The 26,199-nt window shown below is 34.8% G+C and overlaps 1 protein-coding gene across 2 annotated transcripts; it reads left to right on the top strand.

The window, feature by feature from the left end:
- Positions 1 to 10,024: 10,024 nt before the first annotated feature.
- Positions 10,025 to 25,940, top strand: epc2 (enhancer of polycomb homolog 2 (Drosophila)). Of its 2 annotated transcripts, none has more exons than XM_051119734.1 (14): positions 10,025 to 10,420; positions 12,561 to 12,720; positions 12,838 to 12,983; positions 15,562 to 15,768; positions 16,124 to 16,272; positions 17,383 to 17,512; positions 17,597 to 17,806; positions 17,918 to 18,001; positions 19,739 to 19,878; positions 20,012 to 20,313; positions 22,341 to 22,462; positions 22,585 to 22,723; positions 24,250 to 24,526; positions 25,015 to 25,940. In XM_051119734.1, the coding sequence occupies exons 1-14, from the start codon at positions 10,268 to 10,270 to the stop codon at positions 25,085 to 25,087; spliced, it is 2,292 nt and encodes a 763-aa protein (XP_050975691.1). In that variant the 5' UTR covers positions 10,025 to 10,267; the 3' UTR covers positions 25,088 to 25,940. The 2 variants fall into 2 exon arrangements, with proteins under 2 accessions (XP_050975691.1, XP_050975690.1); XM_051119733.1 differs by having other exon boundaries at positions 22,585 to 22,727; positions 24,254 to 24,526.
- Positions 25,941 to 26,199: the final 259 nt, after the last annotated feature.

The following is a 26,199-nucleotide window of genomic DNA, read 5'->3' as shown; positions in this document are numbered from 1 at the left end:
GTGTTTTTTCCAGGTGCTGTCCTGTTCCCCTGTCTGTTTTTGGTTTTCTAGTTGGGGAATCCGGGAGGAAGGTTGAATAATAAGATGGAAAGCCAAACTTTAAAAAGCCCCATGTTTAGTAGAAGAGTCGGATTGAAAATGCACCGTATGTACATATGAATGTTGTTTTAGATTGTGAAAAGAGCATGCTTTTTTTTATTGTCTCAAAGAAAAAATCCTTTATTGATATTATTATTATTAAATATTTTAATGTTAATTTTGTACATCTGTATTTTAGTTTTATTAATTTATATCATGGCCCAACTGTCATTTCTTCTTTTCTGGATCAATGAGAAGTGATGCTATTTTTAAAACTGGTCAGATAAAACACTACTAAAGAATCAATCCTTTACCTCAGACTTCCACTCACAGCGTTCAAAGATTGAACAAACAGTGTAGCACGACAGACAACATGGTGCAGCGTTGCTAGTATTGCTCCTGGGATTCGACCAGCAGCTTCTCTCTCTTTCTCTTTCTCTCTGTTTTTTTCTCTCAGATACACTTTTTTGGTCTTTGGTGACCGTGTTTCTTCTCAACTACACCATTGAGTGAATGTCTCCACTTTACCAAAACTCTCCATTTTAGGTGCGAGCAGCTGTGTTACTGTTGTGCTGGACATGCCATTTTTGTCCACCTTTCTCTCGAGTATTTAACGCATTCAGGGCCTGATCAGACGTAATTGTTACATAATGTACAGATGAAATTTTATGCTACTATTCCCCTCAAATAAAGTATAGTGACTGCTCTCAAATGTGTGCTGTGTCTCAATTACGGAACCTACATGGAAGTACTTACATCCATGTTTTTTCATAGCTGGGATTGGTTACTGTCCAGCCTGACAGGTATTTGATGAATAGATGTTGTGTGTGAACACACCACTAGATGTCAGCATTAGGCCTAATTCAGTTTACACTCATTTTGATTGTAAGATTTTCCCTTTTCCCCTCAATTTTAAGTTTTTGGTATTTAAAAAAAAAAAAAAAAAAATCTAATAATCACTAAATTAATTACAAATGTAATTAATTGCTAATACAAGTAAAGTCATATTTCTATTTAGCAAGGATGCATTAAAATGATCAAAATCTTAAAATAGAAAGAGTTATATTAAAAATGACTATTTTACTGTATTTTTTTTTTTTAAAGAAGTAGTTTTGGTATCCATAAGACACTTCTAAAACTTTATAAAACCTTGCCAAAACCAAACTTTTGGTAGTGGTTGTGTGTGTCCACCAGCTATTCTAATACCATATTATACCATCTATTTAACACCATATTATTATTATTATTATTATTATTATTATACATTACCAGTCAAAAGTTTTTGAACAGTAAAATGTTTAGTGTTTTTTTTTTTAAAGAAGTCTCACCAAGCCTGCATTTATTTGATCCAAATACAGTAAAAATATTGAAATATTTATAGTTAAATATTTCTACTATTTAAAATAACTGTTTTCTATTTCAATATATTTTAAAATTTAACTTATTCTTGTGATCAAAACTAAATTTTAAGAATCATTACTCCTTTATTCTCCAGTGTCACATGATCCTTCAGAAATCATTTTAATATTCTGATTTCCTCCTCAAGAAACATTTTTTATTATTATTATCAATATTTAAAACAGTTCATTTTTGTTCAGGATTCTTTGAATAGAAAGATCCAAAGATCAGCATTTATCTGAAATAAAAAGCTTTTGTAACATTATACACTATTTAAAAGCTTGAAGTAAGTATAATTTTTATATAATTATAGAAACTAGTACTTTTATTTAGCAAGGGTGCTTTGCTCAATTACAAGTGATGATAAAGACATTTATAATGTTACAACAGGTTTCTATTTTAGATAAATGCTGTTCTTCTGAACTCTCTATTTATCAAACAAACCTGAAAAAAAATCTACTTAGCTGTTTTTAACATAAATGTTTTTTGAGCAGCAAAACAGAATATTAGAATGATTTCTGAAGGATCATGTGACTGGAGTAATAATGCTAAAAAGTTTTTAGGAAATTTTAGGAATTTTTTAAAATTTTAATTAGTAAAAATATATATATTTTAAAAAAATAATGTTTTTGCAGTACTTTGGATCAAACAAACACAGGCTTGGTGAGCAGAAGAGACAAAAAAACAAAAAATCTTACTGTTCAAAAACTTTTTACTGGTAGTGTACATCCTGATTTTAAAAAAATATAAATAAACTTTTCAGGTGTTTTTACAATTGCTGCCACTGTGTCTTGTCCCAGTCGCACTTGAAAATGTATTGAAGCTCCAGCGGCACGTCAGCAGCGGTTCTGCAGTCCAGCAGTGACCGAACGCCCACCACTACGGGTTATATATAAATTGAAGTGGACTGCTTGTCCAGCATCTCAGCTCACAGTTTCTCTGTGCGCTGTTGAACTGAAGCACCTGGTCAGGCTGCTGTAAATGTCCTTGAATAACAGTGTGGGAGTCAACACATCATTCTATTAACACACTACTGTGCTTCACTGACTTTAACATAACAACAAGAAGGAAACAAAATAATAACGCATCCACTAGTTGAGACATACTCATGCCTGAAGCTCTGAGAAGTGCTATAACAAGGCTGCCATCTTGAGATTATTTGTATACTATTACAGTTTGTATGAATATTTTGAACTTCCTTTAGTTTTTATATTTTACATATTTTATTTTTATATTTAAAATATATATATATGTTTGTGAGGCTGATCCAGTGACTTTCACATAGTCAGATTTCTGAATGTTCCCACTTTGGATAAAACTGTATACATTTAAATGTAAGTTTCACCATCCAGAAGTTTGCATTAAAACCATCAAGTCACTGGTTCAGCAACTCATGAAGCTTGATGAGTTTTGGGCATAGCTGTGTTTAGATTTCGACCAGCATCCATGCAAAAGCAACTCAAACTCAGTCAACCTGCCCTATGAGACTGAGTGGTTGATAATAACCTGATCAGAGAGAGCCATTATCCCTGGAGGAGAAAATTAACAGCTACATTGAGCTCCTCTTGGGAAAAACATGTGTCTCTAGATTCATTTGGCAGCTCCCCAAACACAGAAGTCACAAAGCCAATGTGCTGGATGCACATCTGCAACCCGCCTCTCCAGCATCTCCAGAGGTCACAAGAGGAGGTTTCACATGATGCACCTGATGATTTTAAGCATAGATATGTATAGCTAGATACCCTATTAGCTGCTGTTTTTATGGGCCACTATCCACCTTATTTTTTCCCGTAAGAGCGGACGCAGCCATTTGTAAATTTAATGTGTCTGGCTTCCGGTCTCATGTGCGTCCAGCTATTTTTAGCTGCACAAAACAGCTTGTTTTGCTGCTACATATTGCAAACTGCTGCATCTTATTATAATATTTAATATTTTAATGTACTATCTTAACTATGAACACACTGGTTTGTTTATAATTTTACCGTTTACTGCATCGTTCTTCTTATTATTTCCCTACAGTATTTGTTTAAATTAAAATGAACATCTTCATACCAAGAACGATAACTACAGTGCCTTGCGAAAGTATTCAAACCCCTTAAATTTTTTGCCATTTTATGTTGCTGCCTTATGTTAAACTGCTTTAAATTACTTTTTTCCCACATAAATCTACACTCCATACTCCATAATAGCAAAGCAAAAAAACAAGTTTTTAACATATATGCAAATTTATTAAAAATAAAAACCTTAAATGATTCCATTGCATAAGTATTCATACCCTTATCTGGGACACTAAATTTAGCTCAGGAGCATTCATATTGCCTGTAAATGTTACTACACTTCAAGTGGAGTTTACCTGTGGCAAATTCAACTGAATGGGTATGATTAAGTCAGACACGTCTTAATAAAAGTTCTAGGGCAAAAACCAAGCCCTGAGGTCAAAAAACTTCCTGTAGAAGTCAGAAAAGTAAAGTGTGCTGGTAGCAGCCTCATGCTGTGGGGCTGTTTTTCAGTGGCAGGGACTGATGGACTCGTCAGAGAAGAAAAGCTCAATGCATCAAAATATTGAGCCTTAATAAAAACCCAGTTCAGAGCTTTCAGAACCTCAGACTGGGCAGAAGGTTCACCAGTTGTCCAACAGGACAATGACACTAAGCATACAGCAAGCGTGGCTTATAGACAACTCTGAATGTCCTTAAATGGCCCAGTCGGCGCCTGGGCTTGAACCCAATCAAATATTTCTGGAGAAACCTGAAAATGTGTGTCCCCATCCAAGCAGAGAGGGGTTGATAAGTGAAGAGATGAGAAGAATGCCAAATAATTGCTTGTCGCATCATACCCAGAAAGACTTGAGGCTGTAAAGGTGCTTTAACTAAGTACTGAGTTAAGGGTATGAATACTTATGCAATATACTTATTTCACCCTGGTGAAAAAAACAGCATATGCTGGTAGGTATGTTTTGATGCTGGGATGCTGGGATGCTGGTTAGGTATGTTTTGATGCTGGTTTAAGCTGGTCCTTTGCTGGTTTATGCTGGTCCTTGACCAGCAACATGACCAGCATAAACCAGCTAAGGACCAGCTTAAACCAGCATCAAAACATACCTAACCAGCATCCCAGCATCAAAACATATCTACCAGGATATGCTGTTTTTTTCACCAGGGCAGTTTTTTATTTTTAATTTACAAAGTTGTAACAATTCTGTTTTTGCTTTGTCATTAGGGTGTATGGAGTGTAGATCGATGTGGGAAAAAAGTAATTTAAAGCAGTTTGACATAAGGCAGCAACATAACAAAACGTCAAAAAAATGAACGGGTATGAATACTTTTGCAAGGCACTGTATAAAGATAACAAGAAAGACACCACACTGCGTCTTTAAATTCTGGAGTTCGTGATAGCAGGATTGATTCTGATTGGGTGTCAGTTCATCAGCTGTAAAAACTAAAAAAAAAATTGTTCTGGAAGTAATTCGAAATATATTGTTTCTCTGTGCCTTTGTCGTTATAGCTGTGGTGTGTAATGCTATTCTTTAATATCAAGAACGATTTAAATGTTATCTTTATAGTTATCATCCTTGGTGTAAACAGGCCTTTATTCTGTAGATGTGTTCTGTTGATGTGACAATTTTAATGTTAGTTGTATCAACAAGATTTTACATTTAAAGCTTTCCATTCACACATAAAATGTATTTATTTGTCTTGGGCAAAACAGATAGCTGTCTGAAAAAAGCCAAATGTTAATTCAACCACGATATACTGGAACTATTGCAATCCAACTGTCCAAACCACAGCTACACCAGAGCTTACGCTACGCCTCAGTAGTAATGTGAACAAATACATACATTGATAGAATACAACATAAATACATACCATGAACCTCCTCAAATTTAGATCTTGTTTCAGTATTCAACTTATTTCAGTAGCAAAAATCGATAAACTAGTTGATTTTTGTCTTGAAGCAAATGTATTTTACTTGACCATGATTTGTTGATTCAGTAAGATCAGTCCACCACTGAATATGTATTCAGCAGTCTCCAGTTTTTATGAAGGAAATTTTATATCCAATCCAGAAGGCATATTTCTGTGTTTGGTGGATAAAAATTTAAAACAAGTAAAACTGTCTCCTCTCAGGCAAATAGGAAAATTACAACCCCTAAACTCATAAAGTGCTGCAGTACAGATAATAGACCCATAAGCAGCTATGCAGAACTGACTGTGCTTCATTTCTCTGTTATGATAAGCTTGAATAGAGCTTGAATAAATCCTTTCATTGTTGTTTTGTGTTTGTAAATGTGTATGTCTGTAATTTAATGTTACCAATGCTTTGACAATGTGAAGCCATGCTAATAAACCCACTTGAATCTTGCATAGAAGTTGTGACTTACTTTCTGCCTTTACACTTTCAGACTGAAATGTCAGTATCACGTGACTAAAAAGTTGTCTAAAAACATACATTCCACAGTGAATACACGTCCACACTTGAGCTGAGATGAAATTGGGTCTGGTAATGCCTGTGGCCCACATCACAATATCACGAAGGCCTCTGGGCTCACCGTTCCCCCTTCAGAGAATGCACAAAGCTCATAATATATAATTCAGGTGGTGTTTAGTTCATTTGCACGCTATGTGGATTCACTAAGTCCTAGAAAAAGCTACCAACTGCAGCTTCTACTCCTGCTTCTACCCTAGGGAATCTTCTAAGTGTTCATACGGACTCCCAAAAATAAAGAGAGAGTTCAACTCAGACCAAATGTCAGCAGTATAAACTCTTACTCGCACAATACTGCGAGACACTGGGCCACACTCCTGTCACCATTATTTGCAGACGTAGAACATCACATCCAGAACTCCCAGGACTTAGCAAAGAAGGTTCGGGACCCGGTGTACCCACAGAAGAGGACCCTGAGGGGAAAGAAGAGCAATATATGCAGTACAGTAATGAGGAACATCATAGCTGTCACAGCACAAAGAGGATGAGACATCTCCAGACTACAGTAAAAGACATGTTCACACATACACAGATATTCAAATCAAAGTTTTGGAGATAAAAAAGGGTCATTTAAGAGAGGAAAATGACTATTTATGACAGTGGAACAGCCATCTTTGAAGCATACTACTTATCAGCTACTTACTTGCCTTACTTGCAGTTTACACTAATTCACACCTGGGATCTCAATGACTCCAGCAATTAATTATCTTGAAACTTGGGGCGTCATTGTGTGTTTTGAGCTTAAATGATGGGGAATCACCACCATAACCAGCTGTAAGAGTGGTGAAAGGTCATGAACAATGGAAAACACATTCAGGAGACAAATCTGCTATTGGTTTTAGATGCATTAACAATGAGGTTGCGAAAGAAATTGCAGTGTGTCTGTGTGTAAACATAAATTAACATTTGTCAGTGTTTAGTGACCAAAGCAAACAAATGTATTTCTATGATTATTTGTAATCCACAAAATCACAAATAAATACAGGCAATCAGATTTTTCATTGGTGAAATGTGAATCACTCCAGAACATAATTGTACATGATACTTTGTTTCTATGAAGTCTAAGTTTCATATGTCACTAATAGTTTGTTTAAAATCAGACATTTTTTATTCCATACACATTTAAAAGGACAGGTTACACAAAATGAAAATTACCCCATGATTTACTCACCCTCAAGCCATTCTAGGTGTATATGACTTTCTTCTTTCAGACCAATACAGCTGGAGTTATAAGTGAGCCGACATCCCGAGTTCGAATCCTGGCTTGAGGGCCTTTCCCAATCCTGCCCCCTTCTTTCTCTCCCACTTCACTTCCTGTCCTGTATGATCTGTCATATCATAATAAAGTGCAAAAATAAATCTTAAAAACAATCCTGGCTCGTCCAAGCTTTATAATGGCAGTGAATGGCTGTTGAGATTTTAAAATCCAATAAAGTGCATCCATCCATTATAAAATATGCTCCACATGCCTCCGGGGGGTTAATAAAGACTGAATTGGTGCATTTGTGTAAGAAAAATATCCATATTTAAAGCATTATGAACTGTAATCTCTAGTTTATGTGGTGACAAACACAGAAGTGACGAATGCGGAAGCACAGTGGAAAAAGCAAAACAAAACACTGGTCATGATTTAGAATTACAAAACAAGAATTTGTAAAGAGAAATGATGGAGGATTTCGATATAAGCCAAGAGGAGACTGGTTTTTCTTTCACTGTACACAAAACTTGGTTCTCATGAGACTAGCAGATCCTCACCAGAGCTTACGCTACGCCTACGTCCTTCGTCATCCGCCAGAATGCCACTCTCTTGTGAATGCGTGTACAACAGATTAAGGTGTATGAAATTTTAAATATGGATATTTTTCTTACACAAACGCATCAATTTGCTTTAAAAGGCCTTTATTAACCCCTGGAGCCACGTGGAGTACTATTTATGATGGATGGATTTACTTTATTGGACTTCAAAGAGAAGAAGAAGAGCCAGGATATTTTTTAATATAACTCCAACTGTATTCTTCTGAAAGAAGAAAGTCATATACACCTAGGATGGCTTGAGGGTGAGTAAATCATGTGGTAATTTTCATTTTTGGATGAACTATCCCTTTAAGTTCAATTTATTGATGTTGGCCTAGTGGTACCATTATTTTATGTGATGAAACAGGCACAATGTGGTATTATTGAACAATGTTATTCTCTTAAAAAGTGGTGGATGTCTTTTTTTTTAAGATTCTCTGATGAATAGACCTACAGAGTTCAAAAGAACAGCATTTAATTGAAATAGAAATATTTTGTAACAGAAATGTATTTAGTTATTGTTGATCAATGTAATGCATTCTTACTGAATGAAAGTATTAATTTCTTTCAAAAAAGTAAAAAATTGGACTAACCCCAAACTTTTAAACAGTAGCATGCAACATAAGCGCTCCAATTAATTCACAGATCCTGGTGTGTGCAAGCAGTATATGCAGTGTTCTGTAGAGAAACACTCAGTGCAGCCCCTGCAGCGCTTAGACTCTCTCCACTTATCCATCGCACATCCACCACTGTTTTATAGGATTGCCTCTGCGCTCTACGTTCTGCTCGTTCCTCTCATTAAAAATGATTTGTGTCTTAGCAGGTAACTTTTTCCAAGCAGTTTTCTATGCTACACTTTCCTCTCTGCAGGCTGGCTGCCTGCTACCAGACTGCACATGAATCTCAATTCCAGTATCAGAAATCGAACGCGGTGGAGGATGGGTGTTATTTATTTAAGAAACTTAGGTCAACAGAATACTGAGATTACGTTAGTGTGAAACACACAAAATCAGAATAACCATAATCATAACCATAATCACAGTAATATATGTGGAGTACGTTTTGATCATTTGACAGGCACATAAAAACAAAGCAACACAATAACTGCATTTGAACTGAAATTAAATTGGAGTAAAAACAATCACAATTTTTAGGAACAATAGTAAGTATGGGGCTGAAATGGACTTTATATGTCATTAACCAAGCAGGCCCAATTTTTCACTTTCATTATTAGTAATAAGACAACTGTCCACCTTATTTTCCCCTTAAGAGCGGCCATTTGTAAATTTAATGTGTCTCATACGTATCCAGCTATTTTTGGCTGTACAAACAGCTAGTTTTGCTGCTTGATATTGCAAACTGTAGTTCAAACAGTTTTACTGTTTACTGCACTATGTTATTTTTCTCATCATTTCCCTATAATGGCTTATAAGCCAGAAGTTTAACACATTATCAGAAAACAGCTTTCTTCTGCATTAAAAAAATAACGTGGATAGTCAGAATACGCCATATTTATTTTTTGACAAAAAATGACAGCAAATCTGTGAGGGACAGAAATACAGTGTGTTTGATGGATTGCACTGTTGTTTAACAACATACTGATTGTTATGCTGACAAAAACTGCGTAAACGAGTTTTGAAAGTTATAAGCTGTGAAAATTACATGACCTAGGAAACAGTGTGTGCCATTGTACAAATTATAAGTCTATTCTTCACAGCCTTGTTTTCATCTGTGTTAAATTCAATATGGTGTCTAACCCAAGGTATTAACATAATCCCATTGCAATTCATAAATATTTTACATTTTGGCAAATTCCTGTGTTTTCCACTGATGGTTGGGTTTAGCAGTGGGGCTAGCAATGGCCCCAAATGCTTACATTTGTCTCAAATTAGTGTGTTTCCATGTGAATCGTTTTGTAGAAATTCACCACCTCATAAAACAGTTACATTTTCTCATTAGATTGGATTAGAAGATTCATATTAAGAGGAATGCATCCCTCCCAAACATGCACTTACATCGATTAATATGGGATTTTCACTTAAAGTATTCTGTGGCCCAAAATCTTGAATATTTGGTTACATTTTCGACTGTAGGCCATCTTTGACTGCGTGGCATATGTACAGACGTTATGATCACTGGAGACGTTTAACAGACTGTCTGCTAATGTATGTGACAGCTCTCCGATGCACGCATGTGTTCCCTCGTGCCCGTGTGTCGTAATCTCGTGTGCACGCATGTTGCATGAGGTGCGCGCGCAGCGGCACACGCGCGCTCCCGCTCACGCTCTTTGGCAGTGTCGCGCGGGCTGTCGGGATCATGTCCGCCATGTTTTCACACCAGCCGAGAAAAAAAAGCCCGTGAAAAAACACCCTAACTCGCTCAGAGATGCCTTTAACCGCCGGATTTCGATCGGAGGGACGTCAGTGAGCGCGGCCGCGGAGAGAACCGTCGGCTCGTGTGTGTATTTGTACCGAATGATCCGTGTTTAGTGTGTTTGTGATCGCTGAAAACAATGAGTAAACTCTCGTTCCGCGCGCGAGCGCTAGACGCCGCCAAACCGCTGCCGATCTACCGCAATAAAGACCTCCCGGACCTCACCGACTGCGTCTCCATTAACCGAGCGGTCCCGCAAATGCCAACTGGGATGGAAAAGGAAGAGGAGTCGGTATGGAAATGATTTTAAATTCATAATTTTTCATGAGGTTCAGGTGCATAGCAGGGTGTTGGTATTCACGTATGTCTTACGCACGTTTTAATACGTAAGTCCATTCTCTGCTCAAAGGGATACGCAAGCATCGTTCTCAGGCGCTAGGTTACGTATAAAATTTACGACAGTTGCGTAGCCGTGGGAAATCTTTTACACTAGTGGCGTGAGCAAGGTTATTTACGTGAGGCATTTGCTAGTGGTGAATGCGCATTGACGTCAGTCTTTTTGCGCAAATGCGTTAGAGATTTACGTATGTTACGACAGGAATACATGAGCTGAACGGCGTGCTTCTGAAGCTTGAATATATGTTTTTTTTTGTGATTTTGACATTTAGTTTCTGCAGCACCAAGCCCTGCTCATCAGTATAGCTTGTTTAACGTTATCTCCCACATTTCAAAATCATATAATATGGTGGTATATGAATATGGGAGTCATTCGGTATCGTAGTATTTAAGATTTCCATGATATTGCCATGTGTTAACATGACACATATTTTTATGTTGTAATAAAAAGTCTAATAAAAAATCTAACAAATTGTTTCATTTGAAATGGTTTCAAAAATAGTTTAAAATTGTTTTTTTTCTTATTATTATCGTCGTCGTATGTTTTTAATACATGTGTGTGTATATCATCTCTTAAGGAGTTATACAATGAGATGTATTTATATTAATAGTTTAAATTGTACTTTATGATTATTATTATTATTATTATTATAATTTTTTGTTTTAACAGCAATAATATGTGACCTTAGACTACAAAAACAGTCATAAGTTATTAGTTAGTAGCAATAGCCAACAATATGTTGTATGGGTCAAAATAATTGATTTTTCTTTTATGCCAAAAATCATTAGGAGTAAAGGTCATGTTCTGTGAAGATATTTTGTAAATTTCCTACGGTAAATATATCAAAACTTAATTTTTGATTAGTAACATGCATTGGTAAGAACTTCATTTGGACAACTTTAAAGGCTTAACATAATAAGGTTTACATAAAGTTTTTTTTGTTAATATTTAGATTTTTTTGCACCATCAGATTCCAGATTTTCAAATAGTTGCATCTGGGCCAAATATTGTCCTAACAAACCATACATCAATGAAAAGCTTATTTATTCAGCTTTCAGATAATATGTACATCTGAATTTTAAAAAAAAGACCTTTATGACTGGTTTTGTGGTCCAGGGTCACACATTTAAAAAAAATATCCAAGTCCTAGTAACAACCAGGCAAAAAGCCTTGTTGTCATATGTCAAGAAAAACAAAATATAATAATAACCCCCCGTAAATCCTGTGTTATCTTTTAAAATATTACCCATTTGAACCTTTTTATGAAAAAAAAAATGTCTTGGTCAGGTCAAATTGAGTAACCCCCCATTTGGGAAAAGAAAAGTCAAATGTATTTATTGCTTTAGTATTTGGTTACACTGCTTGATACAACTGTCATGACATCTTCAGCTGTTTTACAAGATGTGCAACAAAAGTCAAGGTGTTTTCGGTTTGATTCATCCTGATTAATAATATTTATTAGTGAAGTGAGTTTTATTAAAACAAAAGTATGAACTACCATGTTGCCTTCTTGATCATCAAGATCAAGAGGTTGTGCTGGACGGACCATACAGAGACCAAAGTACATTTTAAAATTTTGAGTTCTGTGCCACAGATTGCATTTGCTCTCCTCACCTACCTGATAATGAACTGCTCACCTTTCTATTATTGAACGGTCTACCACAGTTACTCTCTCATGAATCCGAAAGTCATTGGAACGACTTGGAGTTCATTTGTATGCTTGCAAGCCGTGTAAGCCATTGCAGCGGGTTTCATCACGTTGCTGTTCTCGACTACATTAGAAGTTGTACTTGCCCAATTCTTGTTTCCGTCTCTGTGTGAGTTTTGAACTTTTCTTATTGCTGAGTCCAGCTACATCAGGTTCAGCTTAACTCACTGACCTCACTTGCTAATGGAAATACTTTGTGTTATTACATGAGGTGACAAAATCTTTACTGTTGTGCATGTATGGTGTAACCTTTCCACAAATTTGAGTGTGAATGAAGAATTAGGTTTACTCATCCTCTCTCTCTCTCTCTCTCACGGTGTGTTTCAGGAGCACCATCTCCAGAGGGCCATCTCTGCCCAGCAGGTGTTCAGGGAGAAGAAGGAGAGTATGGTCATCCCTGTGCCGGAGGCAGAGAGTAACATCACATATTACGACCGCCTTTACAAAGGAGAGTTCCGCATCCCCAAACAGCTCATCCACATCCAGCGTGAGTGACTCTCAGCCTCTACCTCAAGATGCTTTAATTTCTTGATTTCAATAAACTGATTAAAGTGTGATTTTTATTTGAATCTCAATCTGATCTGTACCTGTTAATCTACACTAGCGCTGGGTCTGGATAATGAGCTGCCTGACTATGACATGGACTCGGAGGACGAGACTTTACTGAACAGACTTAACCGCAAAATGGAGCTCAAACCTGTGCAGTTCGAGACCATGATGGATCGGTTAGAAAAAGCCAGCACCAACCAGGTAATAACAAGACAGTGCTTCTAATCTGGTTTTGCTTCAGGACATATAGGATGTTAAGTGGCGACCCAGCATGGTACCAGGACTGTATGAAAGTAACATTTTCATAAAGCCAGCACTGAAATAAATTAATATTACCATAAACTACAGTACAAAGGTTTGGGGTCTGGAAGATGGTTTTACATTTTTAAAAGAATGTTTTATGTGCATCAAGGCTGTATTTATTTAAAATAGTTATAGTAGAAACAGTATTATTTTGAAATATTATTACAATTTAAAGCAGCTGTTTTCTTTTTTTTAAATATATTTTAAAATGTAATTTATTCCTGTGATGGAAACGCTGAATTTTGAGCAGCCAATAATCTGGGCTTCAGTGTCACATGATCCTTCCGAAATCATTCTAATATGCTGGGTTTATCGGTAATGATCTGTGCTGTGGAATATTTTATTGAAAAATGGTCATACAGTTTCTTTAAATAAACCTTTGAAGTAAACTATTAAAATATAATTTTATATAATTTTATAAGGAATGTTTACCAGAAAAAAATATTTACCACAATTTATTTTCCAGAAAAATGTAAATACACAACACCGTATTTCTGGGGGAATAAAAAAAAAAAAATAGAGCTGTGCAATGATTAATTGCATATCAGTAGTATATATATATATATATATATATATATATATATATATATTATTTATTTATTTATTTATATTTTATTTATTTATATTTATATTATTTAGTTAGTTAGTTATTTAGTTATTTAGTATAATAAATATACACAGTACACACACATATTATGTAAACAAAAACTTTTATTTTGGATGCAATTAATTGTTGCACATCACTATAATAAATTCATTTTTTGTAAAAACCAATTAATTAGAGATGCTTTTGATTATTAAAATTTAAACTGATTATTAAAATTTGAGAAGGAAAAAAATGTATTGCATAAGGCCTTATTATTGAATTTTTGTTAAACTTTTAATAAATTGCTATAATAAATTTAATAAATTTAGGGCTTTCACTAACGATTATTTTGGTAATCAGGTAATCTGTTAATTATTCAGACGATTAATGGAGTAATTGGATAATTATATATATTTTTTAATTTGTAGTAATAAAAATAGACCTAAGTGAACAATAGCCTTTAAAATGACTTAAAATACATATATAGTAGCAATGAGGCAATAATAATTAGTTCACATGAAGAATCAAAAGCGAGTAATCATGGTTTAATTGAACAAAACTTTTAAAATACATAGTGTATTACAAACAATAGAGCTAATCTGTCTTAACTCAACATTTAATTCAAATGTCCACTTAATCTTTAATATATGCCCATTTCTTTATGATAGAAAAGCTAATTTCTTGAATATGTGGACATCACAATGTGTAAACATCGAGTTTAAACTTTTATAAATCACGATAAACAGTTAGTATATTGAGAAAGATATTAATGTACTCCTGTTTTTGTGTAGGTTTCTAAATGATTTACCTTACAAATCTGATAAAATAGCGCACATTGCATTCCCTGTTACATACATTTATTTAATTGAATTGTAGCGTTTGTGAATTCTTAATAATATTATGCTTTATTATGACTTTTAAATGGGTTTAATATGTGGCATGCACCACTTCCGGTATTTTGCTGATTACTCGACACGTGCAAAAATGCAAACAAAGTTTTTTATTTAAATCGAATATTCGAACAGAATCGAGTAATCGTTGCAGTCATAGACATTGTTTTTGATGGTTCATGTTTTTTTTAAAACAGAAAAAAAAAACAGAATTTGGGAGAATTTTGGAAAAAAAATACAACAGATTTCATGGGACTCTACAGCATTTATTTGAGTGATGAATAAAATAGTTCATTCAAGAAAAAATATCGATATTGACACCAGACCTTTGAAAAATGTATAAACAATAGCAGAAGTAATGATGTAAAGTCTTTATTCTTTGAGTGTTTCTGAAAGTCATTTGAATTTTGTTGGTTTCATGATCTCATTAGACAGTAATTTGCTACAGAAAGCACACTTTAGTCAAAGCAGACCATAATTCTCACTGCAACTGCATGTAAACCTAGTATGTAGTGTCCTTATGTAGTGCCATAGTCATGTTTTTGTACCTGCGTCGTTTTGTTCATAATTTTCAATAACGAGGGTGTCACAGCACCTGATTTAGCTTTCGTTTACAAGTTACAAATTATCTTGGTTCTAAATATCATCTGTTAATGATCTCGGTCCTAAATATTTTGATGTGACACATGGTGTTGTGAAATTAAAAAAATATGTATTGAACGAGCTTTCTCCTCTCTTATACAACTGTGCTTATTATTGAAAAAGATAAGCCTTTTATTTTATGTAACTATGTTCAATTATATACTTATTATTTGCATTTAGCATCTCCGAGACCCATTTTTGAGTTGTGATGCACACCCATCTAAAAATTCTACAGCTCTGAAAATTCTAATCTCATGTTTCACTTTTATTCACACATATTCCTCTCTCTCTCTCTGTCTCTCGCTCTCTCTCTCTCTCTCTCTCTCTCTCTCTCTCTCTCTCATTAATTGTTGTGTAGTTGGTCACTCTTCAAGAGGCCAAGCTGCTGCTAAATGAAGATGATTACCTGTTAAAATCAGTGTATGACTATTGGGTAAGGAAGAGGAAGAACTGCCGGGGCCCATCGCTCATCCCTCAGATCAAGCAGGAGAAGAGGGATGGCTCCACTAACAACGATGCTTACGTGGCCTTCAGGCGTCGCACAGAGAAGATGCAGACTAGGAAGGTATGCATGTGCTCTGTGTTTTGTCATGCATGCCTCAAACAGTATTGTTAGAGGGCATCCAGACAAGTTTTGTTTTTACTTTCCAAATGGAATATTATTCATATGTTTGGTCATCGAACTGGCCTGCTTATGTTGCATCTAATTTTTACTAATATTATTTTTATTTACATCAGCTATTTGAAGACATCTGCATTCAGTTGTAGTTTTTTCTAGCTAATATTAAGAGGGTGACCCGTGCCCAATATATGTTTGTTTTTGTTCTTAATTTATGCATTTTCCCCCCAATAGAACAATGAGTTGGATATAGTCTTGGTCCCTACTTGAACCATCTTTCGGTGTCTTTTTCTCTCTGTAGAATCGCAAGAATGATGAGGTATCTTATGAGAAGATGCTGAAGCTGAGGAGAGAGTTCAGCCGAACCATGAGCATCCTGGAGATGATCAAGAAGAGAGAAAAGAGCAAACGAGAGCTGCTGCATCTGACGCTGGAAGTGTTTGAGAAAAGGTGTGTGAATGTTGCTACTTTTAAAAAGCTGCTTTGAGATGGTTTCTGTTGTCATATACACTACCAGTCAAAAGTTTTTGAACAGTGAGACTTTTTTTTTTTTTTAAATAAGTCTCTTCTGCTCACCAAGCCTGCATGTGTTTGATCCAAAGTAAACAGTAACATTTTGAAATATTTTACTGTTTAAAATATATTTTCCATTTTAATATTTTAAACATAATTTATTCCTGTGAGCAAAGCTTAATTTTCAGCATCATTACCCCAGTCATATGGTCCTTTAAAAATCATTCTAATATGCTGATTTGCTGTTTAAGAAACATTTTTTGTTATTACTTTTATTATCAATATTTAAAACAGTTGAGTACTTATTTTCAAGATTCTTTGATGAATAGAAAGATCCAAAGATCAGCATTTATCTGAAATATAAGCTTTTGTAACATTACACACTATATTATTCAAAACCTTTGAGTCAGTACTTTGTATTTTTTAGGAAAGAAATTATAGAAATTAATTAGGGCTGTCAAACGATTAATCACATACAAAACAAAAACCTGAGTTTGCTTAATATATGTATGTGTAATTATGCATATATATAAATACACAAAAATTGTATGTTATTTATGTACAAAATATTTTTATTTATATATAATATAAATGATATAAAAATTATTATAAGTACATAATAATATACATAAATATGTCTTAAACATGTACATGAATGTGTTTGTATTTATATATACATATTTACACACAGTACACACACACATATTAGGCAAACTCAAACTTTTATTTTGTATTGTTAATCGTCTGACAGCCCTAAAATTAATTGTTTTATTTAGCAAGGATGCTTTAAATTGTCAAAAGTGATGATAAAGGCATTTATAATGTTATAAATGATTTCTAGTTCAGATAAATGCTGTTTTTCTGAACTTTCTGTTCATCAAAGAAACCTGAAAATTCTAGTCAGCTGTTTTCAACATGATAATGATAATAATATATATATAAAACTGTGTTTTGTGTTACTTAATTGCTGGAACGGTTGCTGTGTGAAAGATGACTCTCTCTCTCAAATTGTTTTTTTTTTTACCCTTTTGTTTTTGTATATTTTAGATATCAAATTGGAGACTTCTCAGGAGAGGTTCTGAATGAAGTCACTGTACCTTTGGCAGAGAAGGCCGTTTACCCTGCACCCATATCCCTACCCATGAGCAACCGACACAAGACAGAGAGCAAAATTAAGGTAAGGAAAGATCTGCGTGCAAGAAATAGCTTGAATGTGCTCACTGGTTGTTCTAAACCTATTTCTTTTTTCTCTTTCTTTCAGTCACACAAATCTGTGCCCAAACACCTCCACCCCTTCACAGTCAAACCTGAGCCTCACTTTGACTTTGTGCGTTCCCATAAGAAGTACAACAAGAGGCCCAAACTTGATACCTTTCGCCAGCCTGGTCGGCCAGAGCGACAGCAAATCATCAACAAGGCAGACATTAAACAATATGACTTCCACAGCTCTGGAGAGGAGGATTACCCACTGGTCAGTACACAAACAGGATTTGCCTATGCATGCTCATGTAGTTGTGTTATATTTGGAGGTTTTACTTAAAAGATATTAATTGTGTCTTTTGTTTCTCCTTTTCCTCTGAAGTCTCCAGCTTCGGAGCCGGATGAAGAGAATGATCCTGATGGAATCTTTGCCTTCAGACGGAAAGCTGGCTGTAGTTACCATGCTGTGAGTTTCCTATTTTACATGAATGCTGGCTGTAGAGCATAAAAGAAGGCTGCTACTGTGCCAGTCAGAGCTGGGTGATATAAATGGAAAAATTACCTTGATTTTTAAGGTTCCCTGAAATGACTTAAAGCAGTGGGTCTCAACCTGTCCGCAAAAATACTTGAATGCTGTCTAGTCCTAGTTTTGTTTTTAAAACGTATTTTAATCTATGGCCACTTTTACTATAGTCTCTGTGACTAAAAAATAATAATTACATTTTAGGATTCTAGAACTTCTAGGAGCTTCTAAGTGTTTTTCAGGGCTCCCACTCTCTTCTAGTTGTTTGTGATTTACTATGTAAGGATTTTTAAAAAATATATTTTTAACTCAGTTTCTGTATAAGCAAATATTTTAGAGCTTTGCATAACTTGTGAAATGTACAATTCTTTGTACACCTCCAGATCTCATTTCTAAAATTAGGTTTTCCAAAACTGTAGATCCAGGTTCTTCAAGGATATATACGTGTGTGCATGTGAATATATGTATATGTATCCAAAATACAGCAAATATTTTTACTTTTTAAAAAAAAAACTGCTTTCTATTTGAATATATTTTAAAATGAATAAAATTTATTCGTATGATCAAAGCAAAATTTTCAGCATCATTACTCCAGTCTTCAGTGTCACATGATCCTTTAGAAATCATTCTAATATATTGATTTGCTGTCCAAGAAACATTTCTTCGTCTTCGACTGCTTCTTATTATCGTCATCAATTTAAAACAGTTGAATACATTTTTTTTTATTATTTATTTATTTATTTTTTTATAGAAATTACAGAAATTAATACTTTTATTTAGCAAGTGATGATAAAGACATTTTATAATGTTACAAAAGATTTCTAATGCTGTTCTTCTGAACTTTCTATTCATCAAATAAATCTGAAAAAATTCTACTTGGCTGTTTTCAACATCATCATAATAATAAATGCAGCAAATATTAGAATGATTTCTGAAGGATCATGTGATTAGAGTAATGATGCTTAAAATTCAGCTTTGAAATCATAGGAATAAATTACATTTTAAAATACATTCAACAGAAAACAGTTATTTTAAATAATAAAAATATTTCTAAATTTTACCGTTTTTCCTGTATTTTGGATCAAATAAAGGCTTGGTGAGCAGAATAGACTTCTTAAAAAAAAAAAAAACATTAAAAATCTTACTGTTCAAAAACTTTTGACTTTTCTGAGGCCCCTAGTGGGCCCACTGTAAACTGTACTGAAAAAGAAAAAAATCTTATTTTTAAGTATTTTATTTGTATTGTTTATACAAGTGCATGTTGTTCTACTAAAACATTAAGACTGAGACATTCACACGCTGTTGAGAATGTTAATGGCATCAGATCAATGTTTTGAATGTTTTGAATTGTTTCGCAGTAACGAACACTCTCCATTGTGAGTCATGAGACAGGAAGGGCTGTTTTTTTTTTATTTTTTATTTATTTTTTTTTAAATAAAGAACATGGCCAGTACCTCTGCTTTGCTTTAGTGCATGTGAACATCATGTCGCTAAATCAAACCTTCATATATATATATATATATATATATATATATATGCATGTTATATATATAATATATATTCACTCATAGACTATGGTATACTCACTTTCATAGTGACAGAGCAGCGTATTATTTGTCTCTGTGATGATTTTGGTCATTTCTTTTGCCATTGTTAAATGCGTGGTGTGTGTGTCCTCAGCCGCTGGTGGATCAGAGCTGCTCTCCTCACCGGCAGCAGACAGGTCAGGACCGGCTATGGCAGCGCAACTGTCTCACCGCCCTCTCTGTGCCCAGACGTTGTATCGCAGTGGCTCGCGGGAGGGTGGGCAGAGGTGGCAGGTACGTCACTCTTCTAGTTACAGTTTCCCTTTTTGTCTTTTGTAAAAATTCAGTAGAATTTAGTCTAGATTAAAGTTGAAATGTTCATGATTGTGCCACATATTTAAAAGCACACTCTGTTGTATTCAATCAGGGTTGTTTTGGATCGCACCTCATCAGATCTTGACCGTGCCCTCAGGCATCTGGATCCTGACATGTTTTATCCCTCCTCTGACTCTATTGTCCCTGACCTCCCCGTCCACACAAACACAAACTCTCAGAACTCCAAATCAAGCCCTCAGCGCTCACTGACTCAGCTCCTGAGTGACATCCAGGCCTGCAGGTGGAAGTTTTTCCGCCCACGGCCGCTACAGGAGAACTCGAGGGGTGAGGACAAGAAAGGGACTCCACAGGTGGAAAAAGGTGGAGCAGCGCCTCTCTCTAGCAGTGTGTCAGGTGAGCCATCTGAGCTGCACAGGGTTCAGAAGGTCAATCAGCTAAACTATCAGTTTATTCCAGGGGTTTTTTAACAAATCCAGCCTGTCAGTCATTTTTAATATGGCCATTTTATTTTAATTATTTCTCACACGTTTAAAGTTTTGTTGTCGGTAATGCAGCAACATTACTTTAATACATTCAGTTGTGTCCTGTAGTGTCAATGTATTTATGTAAATAGTTTTCCTGAAAATTAATATTTCAACAAACACAATGTCAGCTTATGTGCACAATATAACAGTAGATTATTTAGTAAGGCTAAATATGATGATGATAAATACGAAGCCTGTTAAGGATCCTAGTGGTTTTTTGTGTTATGCGTATATTTTACTTAAAGTAAAAGTATTACGATGTAATTAATCTGGGAAAACAAACAAAAAAAAAAAGTGTTTAAGAGATGAGCCACAACATAATTCTTGGAGCATGTTGTCATTTAACAAACAACGCTGCACATCTTTACATTAAAAAGCTGAGTGTTGATTGTTATTACACATGTACACTACCTTTCAAAAGTCTGGGATCAATAACATGTTTATTTATTTATCTTATTTATTCTTTTTTTTTTTATCTTAAACCTTTTAAGATTACCAAGGCTGCATTTATTTGATTAAAAATACAGTAAAACCAGTAATACTGTGAAATATTATTACAAATTGAAATATGCTTTTTATTTTTATAAATTAAGTATAATTCTTGTGATGACAGCTGAATTTTCAGCAATTATTACTCTAGTCTTCAGTGTCAAATGACTCCTCAGAAATTATTCTGATACATTCTAATACATGTGCTCCAGAAACATTTCTTAAATTATTATTTATGTAAAAAAAAAAAACCTTGTTGCTTGATATTCCTGTCATTTTTTCCCCTCATGATTAATTGATGGACAGAGAGCTAAGAATAACATTTTATTTAAAATAAAACTTTGTGTCTTTACTATCCCTTTTGATCAATTTAATCCATCCTTCCTGAGAAAGAGTTAAATTTTCTTCAAAGTAAATCTTATTTGAAACTTTTGAATGTCAGTGTTCATGGTTTCTTGAGTACAGTTACTGTTCTGCCATCTAGCGGGGAAAAAAGTGAAGTTGCTAGTTTAAAGCCTTTTAAATCTGTAGGGGCACGTTGTTCAAAAATAATCTAATGGGATTTCGGCTATTGGATTGGATCAAGTTTTGAAAATGGGTTATTCAAAAGGAAAAAAAAGGATTGTGAAATTGGATTAGATCACAAAATCCATTCTTGGCTTTGATCTGGATCAAATCATTAGCTTGTGTTATTCAAAACTTTTTACTAAGATTGGGATACCAGTCTTTTATTAATTAATGTGATCAAATAATCCCCAAACAGCCATCAGTATAAAAAATAAAATATATTTAATGTAGTTTTTTTTTTTTTTTTTTTTTTAAATCACTGTTTGTAAACTACATTGGCACAATCATCAGAGATGCACCAGTTAAGAGTAGTTATTTGTGAGTGAACGCAAAGTTTATTCCAAAGAGAAGCATTTTTTTCTTTTTTCCAGTTCATTTTTTTCTTTTTTTCTTTTTTTTCTCATCACCATCTCCCTTTAGGGCAGGGGTGTTCAATGCTGCTCCTGGAAGGAGCTTCAACTCCAATTAAACACACCTGAACCAGTTATTCAAGGTCTTACTAGGCATACTAGAAACTTTCAGGCAGGTGTGTTGAGGCAAGTTGCAGCTGAACTCAGGAGGACAGTGGCTCTCCAGGACCGAGTTTGGACATCCCTGTTTTAGGGGCTCTGTAGAGCACTAGTAATCCAGATTTGGTAATCTGAAAACGTGTATGTTTGGATCATTATGATCCAATCCAATTTTGCTTTTAAAAAAAACAGTGGAAAAATAAGATGGATTACCTACTCTTGTATAACAAAACATGGGATTTCCAAATCCAGATCATTCTGATCCAGATTCAGCTTTTTGAACAACTTGCCCTAGAACATCAATTTACTCTCCACGTTTTTGCACGTGCAGGTGGATTCACAGAAGAGCAGTTTCACTCCCATCAGCAGCAGCTGGTTCAGATGCACAAACAGTTACAGCAGCAAGAACTCCAGCAGAACTCGGCGGCACCAGAACTGCACACACACTTGCCTGTGAGTATATGCACACAAAAATCGACTAGCATTATGGGGCTAAACTTCACTCGCATTCTGTTCTGTAATTACTAATTTATTAAAAATGTTTGAGTTGTTTAAAAAAAATATTTCTTTTACAGATCACGGTCTCATCTGACTGCATGTCTAAGACTCTGGACTCAGCTAGTGCTCACTTTGCTGCCTCTGCTGTGGTCAACACTCCCAACAATGAAAACAGGCCCCAGATTGCTAGTGTCAATGGCGTCCTTCCCAATTCAGGCAAGTGCAACTTCTGAAAGAAAAGGAAATTGAGCAGAATCGTTGAAATATAAAAGAATCGTTGCATGAAAATGTACCTGTTTCAGTAGTTCTTTGGAATATTTTGGTCAAGGGTAATGAACTTTTTTTTTTTTTTTTTTTTTTTTTTTTGTACTGTTCTCTGAGGTCAAGTTTTTTACATAAAAAACATCATAATTAAGCAGTAATAGGCAATTTTTTGTCCTTGTTTTGACCCCCATCATTGAAATGCTCTGTTTGAGTAGACTCAAAAGTAAATGCTCAGTGCTATGATTAGTTAACAGTCGTGTGTGTTTGACAGCCTACATCCTTAGATATAGATGGACGCATTAATACTCAGTACATATCAAACGATCTGTAATAACAGACAAAACAATAGTGACCACATAATAAAAACAATTACTCACACTTGTGTGTTGAGACATTACTGTCAGATTCAATATAGCCGGCACAGCATCGTCTTTTAGTTTTATTCTTTCTAAAAATCCTGTGGCGAATTGTGCCTTGTTTGTAAACAGATCCGCTTTAAAATTAAGTGAAAAAAGTTCTTACTGACGAAGTCTGGATCTTCATTAAAAATTCATTAAAAAGTTCGTCCACTCTTTCCTAATGTTGGGATCAGATGGAAGGCAACACTAACACTGTTGTTCCACAACTTGGCACTGCACAGCCTCTTGTTGTCTTTAGAGCTTCTTTATCGTTTGGTTTCTGCGTAGACCTGCGTTTGCCTCTCTCGTTATTTATACTACATGCAACAGGCAGTGATGTAGAAGCAGGTGTTGATCATCTTCAGAGGCAGCGTTCAGTAACACTGTTACTTCGTAAAGTGGCACATTCCACAACCTGTCATTTTGGCAGATTGGCTTCAATATAAGCTGTTTTTAGACTAACAAGAAGGATTTGAGTTCTAAAACTATACTATGAAAACAGGATGTAGTAATAGCAGAACTGTTAAGGAGGCCTAAATTTATTTGGAGACTTATCAAACTCTTTGTTTGGTGGTTAATTTAAAGAAACTGAGCATATGTGAGCCTGGACTACAAGACTAGTCATAAGGGTGAATTGTTTTGAAATTTAGATTTATACCTCATCTGAATAAATAAGCTTTCCATCGATGTATGTTTTGATAGGATAGGACAATATTTGGCTGAGATACAGCTATTTAGAAAATCTGAAATCTGAGGGTGCAAAAGAATCAAAATATTGAGAAAATCATCTTTAAAGTTGTCCCAATGAAGTTCTTAGCAATGCATATTACTAATCAAAAATTGAGTTTTGATATATTTACGGTAGGAAATGTACTAAATATCTACATGGAACATCTTTACTTAATATTCTGATAATTTTTAGCAAAGAAAAATAAATAATTTATACCCATACAATGTATTTTTAGCCATTTTTAGCCAGCTACTAATATACCCGTGCTACTTAAGACTGGTTTTGTGGTCCAGGGTCACATGTTTGATTGCTTAAATTTATTATTGACATGATTCTTCTGTCTCCTGCAGGAAGCTTTAGACAAGCCAAATTGAACCGGAGTGGAGGTGGTGAGTCAGGCTCTTTAGTACGGATGACAAACGCATCGAACCCACAGCTGCCCGTCCCTCAGTCTCTGCCTCACGGCCACGGGCACCTGAGCACCGTGAGCGCTGTGTCTCCTGCCCACACGCACCACAGTGCACGCCTGTGTGCCCCTTCACCCTCAGCCTTAAAGTTGGCCAGTGTTGCTAGCAGTCTGGACCGGGTACCCAAAGTCACCCCCACTAGTGCCATCGACATTGCCAGGTCTGAACCCTCACACAGCACTTCACTTTATTTTACTTTTTTTTTTTTTGTAATTTATTTTTTTATTATTATTATTATTATTATTATTATTATTATTATTTTATTTTATTTTTTTCTTAACATTTAATTTAATTTTTAAAACTGCTTTTTTTTCTTTTCTTTTTTTTTAATTAAATGTAATTTTTTTTTTTTTTTTTTTCATTTTTATTTTATTTTTATTATTTATAGGCGGGTTGGTGGGAAATAGATTTAAATATCTAAATATAATTTTTGTTTAGAATAAAATATGTACTAAATATGTACTAAAAATGTTCACAAGTTTGGGATTGCTAATTTTTTTTTTTTTTTTAATGCATTTGAAAGAAGTTTCTTATGTTCACCAAAGCTGCATATATTTAATTAAAATATTAAAATTACAATTAAAATTATAATAAAATTGTAATTTATCATAATAATTAAAAACATTGTATGTTTTATTGCTATTACAGGGAGAATCACGAACCAGAGAGACTGGCTCTCAATGGATTATCGGAGACCACAGTCGCCATGGAGGTCACATAGCCCATCTAAAAACACAAAGACTGCAGTGCTGAGAGCTGTGCGCTTCTACACGGACTTATACCCAATAACAGCATATCAAAATATTAAGAGAAATTTGTCAATATTATAAGTGTACATTTTGTAAAATTGGGAATTATCACTACCTTGTAAAATAGTATATTTGTATCATTAGTCTGTCGTTTCTGTTACTTGAATCCTAGATTTTTTTTTTTTTGTTTTTTTTTTTTTTTGTGTCATCATGCTTTTGCACTTGAAAATGCAAGCAAGACAAGTGCATCAGTTCATGTTGGGATCATGAGCATGAATATAGGTCCTGCGTCACTTGTTTTAACTATTTATTTTGCAATGTTTACATTTTTGTATCTCGTACAAATAAATCCAATTTTGTGACCACAAAATGCAGACATAGCTAGTATACCATGCTTTGTGCTTTTTTTCTTTATAGGAAGGAGAAAGCTGAATTTGGTTTCACAGATGTGTACTTTCAAAAGGGGTGATCTCTCTTGAAATGTCAACCTTTTTTTAATTGGTTTATTTTCTTGCTTTCCTCCCATTGTCTTACCAAGAATAGTATGTTGATTCTAGAGACCATTGGCCTCCATCAGAATGTGCTTATGTGGCGCTCCTTGAGAAATCGAACAGAAGACGTTCGATTTGGCATTTACTTTCTGCTCTTCTGACGGAAGCCTTCATTTGTCTTTAGCCGTTGCTGGTTAACCTGTTCAGGGGCTCTGACTGGTGTTGTATTGAACGTAAACTCTACAGGTCACAAATACTGTCAGCCATCTTGTTTATGAATGCTGAAATTTATACATCCTCGGTCCAGTGTCTTCAAATAAATTTCCCCTTTTCAAATGGCCTTTTTAATGAAATGAGTGAATCTACTACCACAGCTGCCAGTCATTTTCATTTTGTTTGTGTAAAATAACTCGTTTTCAGTTATGATAACTAAGACATGCATGTTTTATTCTTACGACGTTTAGGAAAAGTATATAAGCCTATAGGCCGTCTTCAAGAACTTCACTTGACAGTCCGACCTGCCCAATAGTGTGGACATGACGCATCTTTTTAGGATTTAATTTGTAATTTAACAATGCAAGAATGGGTTTTAA

The sequence above is a fragment of the Labeo rohita genome, chromosome 9 (assembly GCF_022985175.1).
Source record: "Labeo rohita strain BAU-BD-2019 chromosome 9, IGBB_LRoh.1.0, whole genome shotgun sequence".
Lineage (NCBI taxonomy): Eukaryota > Metazoa > Chordata > Actinopteri > Cypriniformes > Cyprinidae > Labeo > Labeo rohita.
This window is presented reverse-complemented; position numbering and strand designations above follow the sequence as displayed.

Excerpts from the sequence above, each read along its gene's own strand:
- epc2 (XM_051119734.1), top strand. The coding sequence starts at position 10,268 with ATGAGTAAACTCTCGTTCCGCGCGCGAGCGCTAGACGCCGCCAAACCG. Across the intron at positions 20,314-22,340 it reads TCTCTCTAGCAGTGTGTCAG|GTGGATTCACAGAAGAGCAG; the intron begins GTGAGCCATCTG and ends TTGCACGTGCAG. Across the intron at positions 24,527-25,014 it reads AGTGCCATCGACATTGCCAG|GGAGAATCACGAACCAGAGA; the intron begins GTCTGAACCCTC and ends TTGCTATTACAG.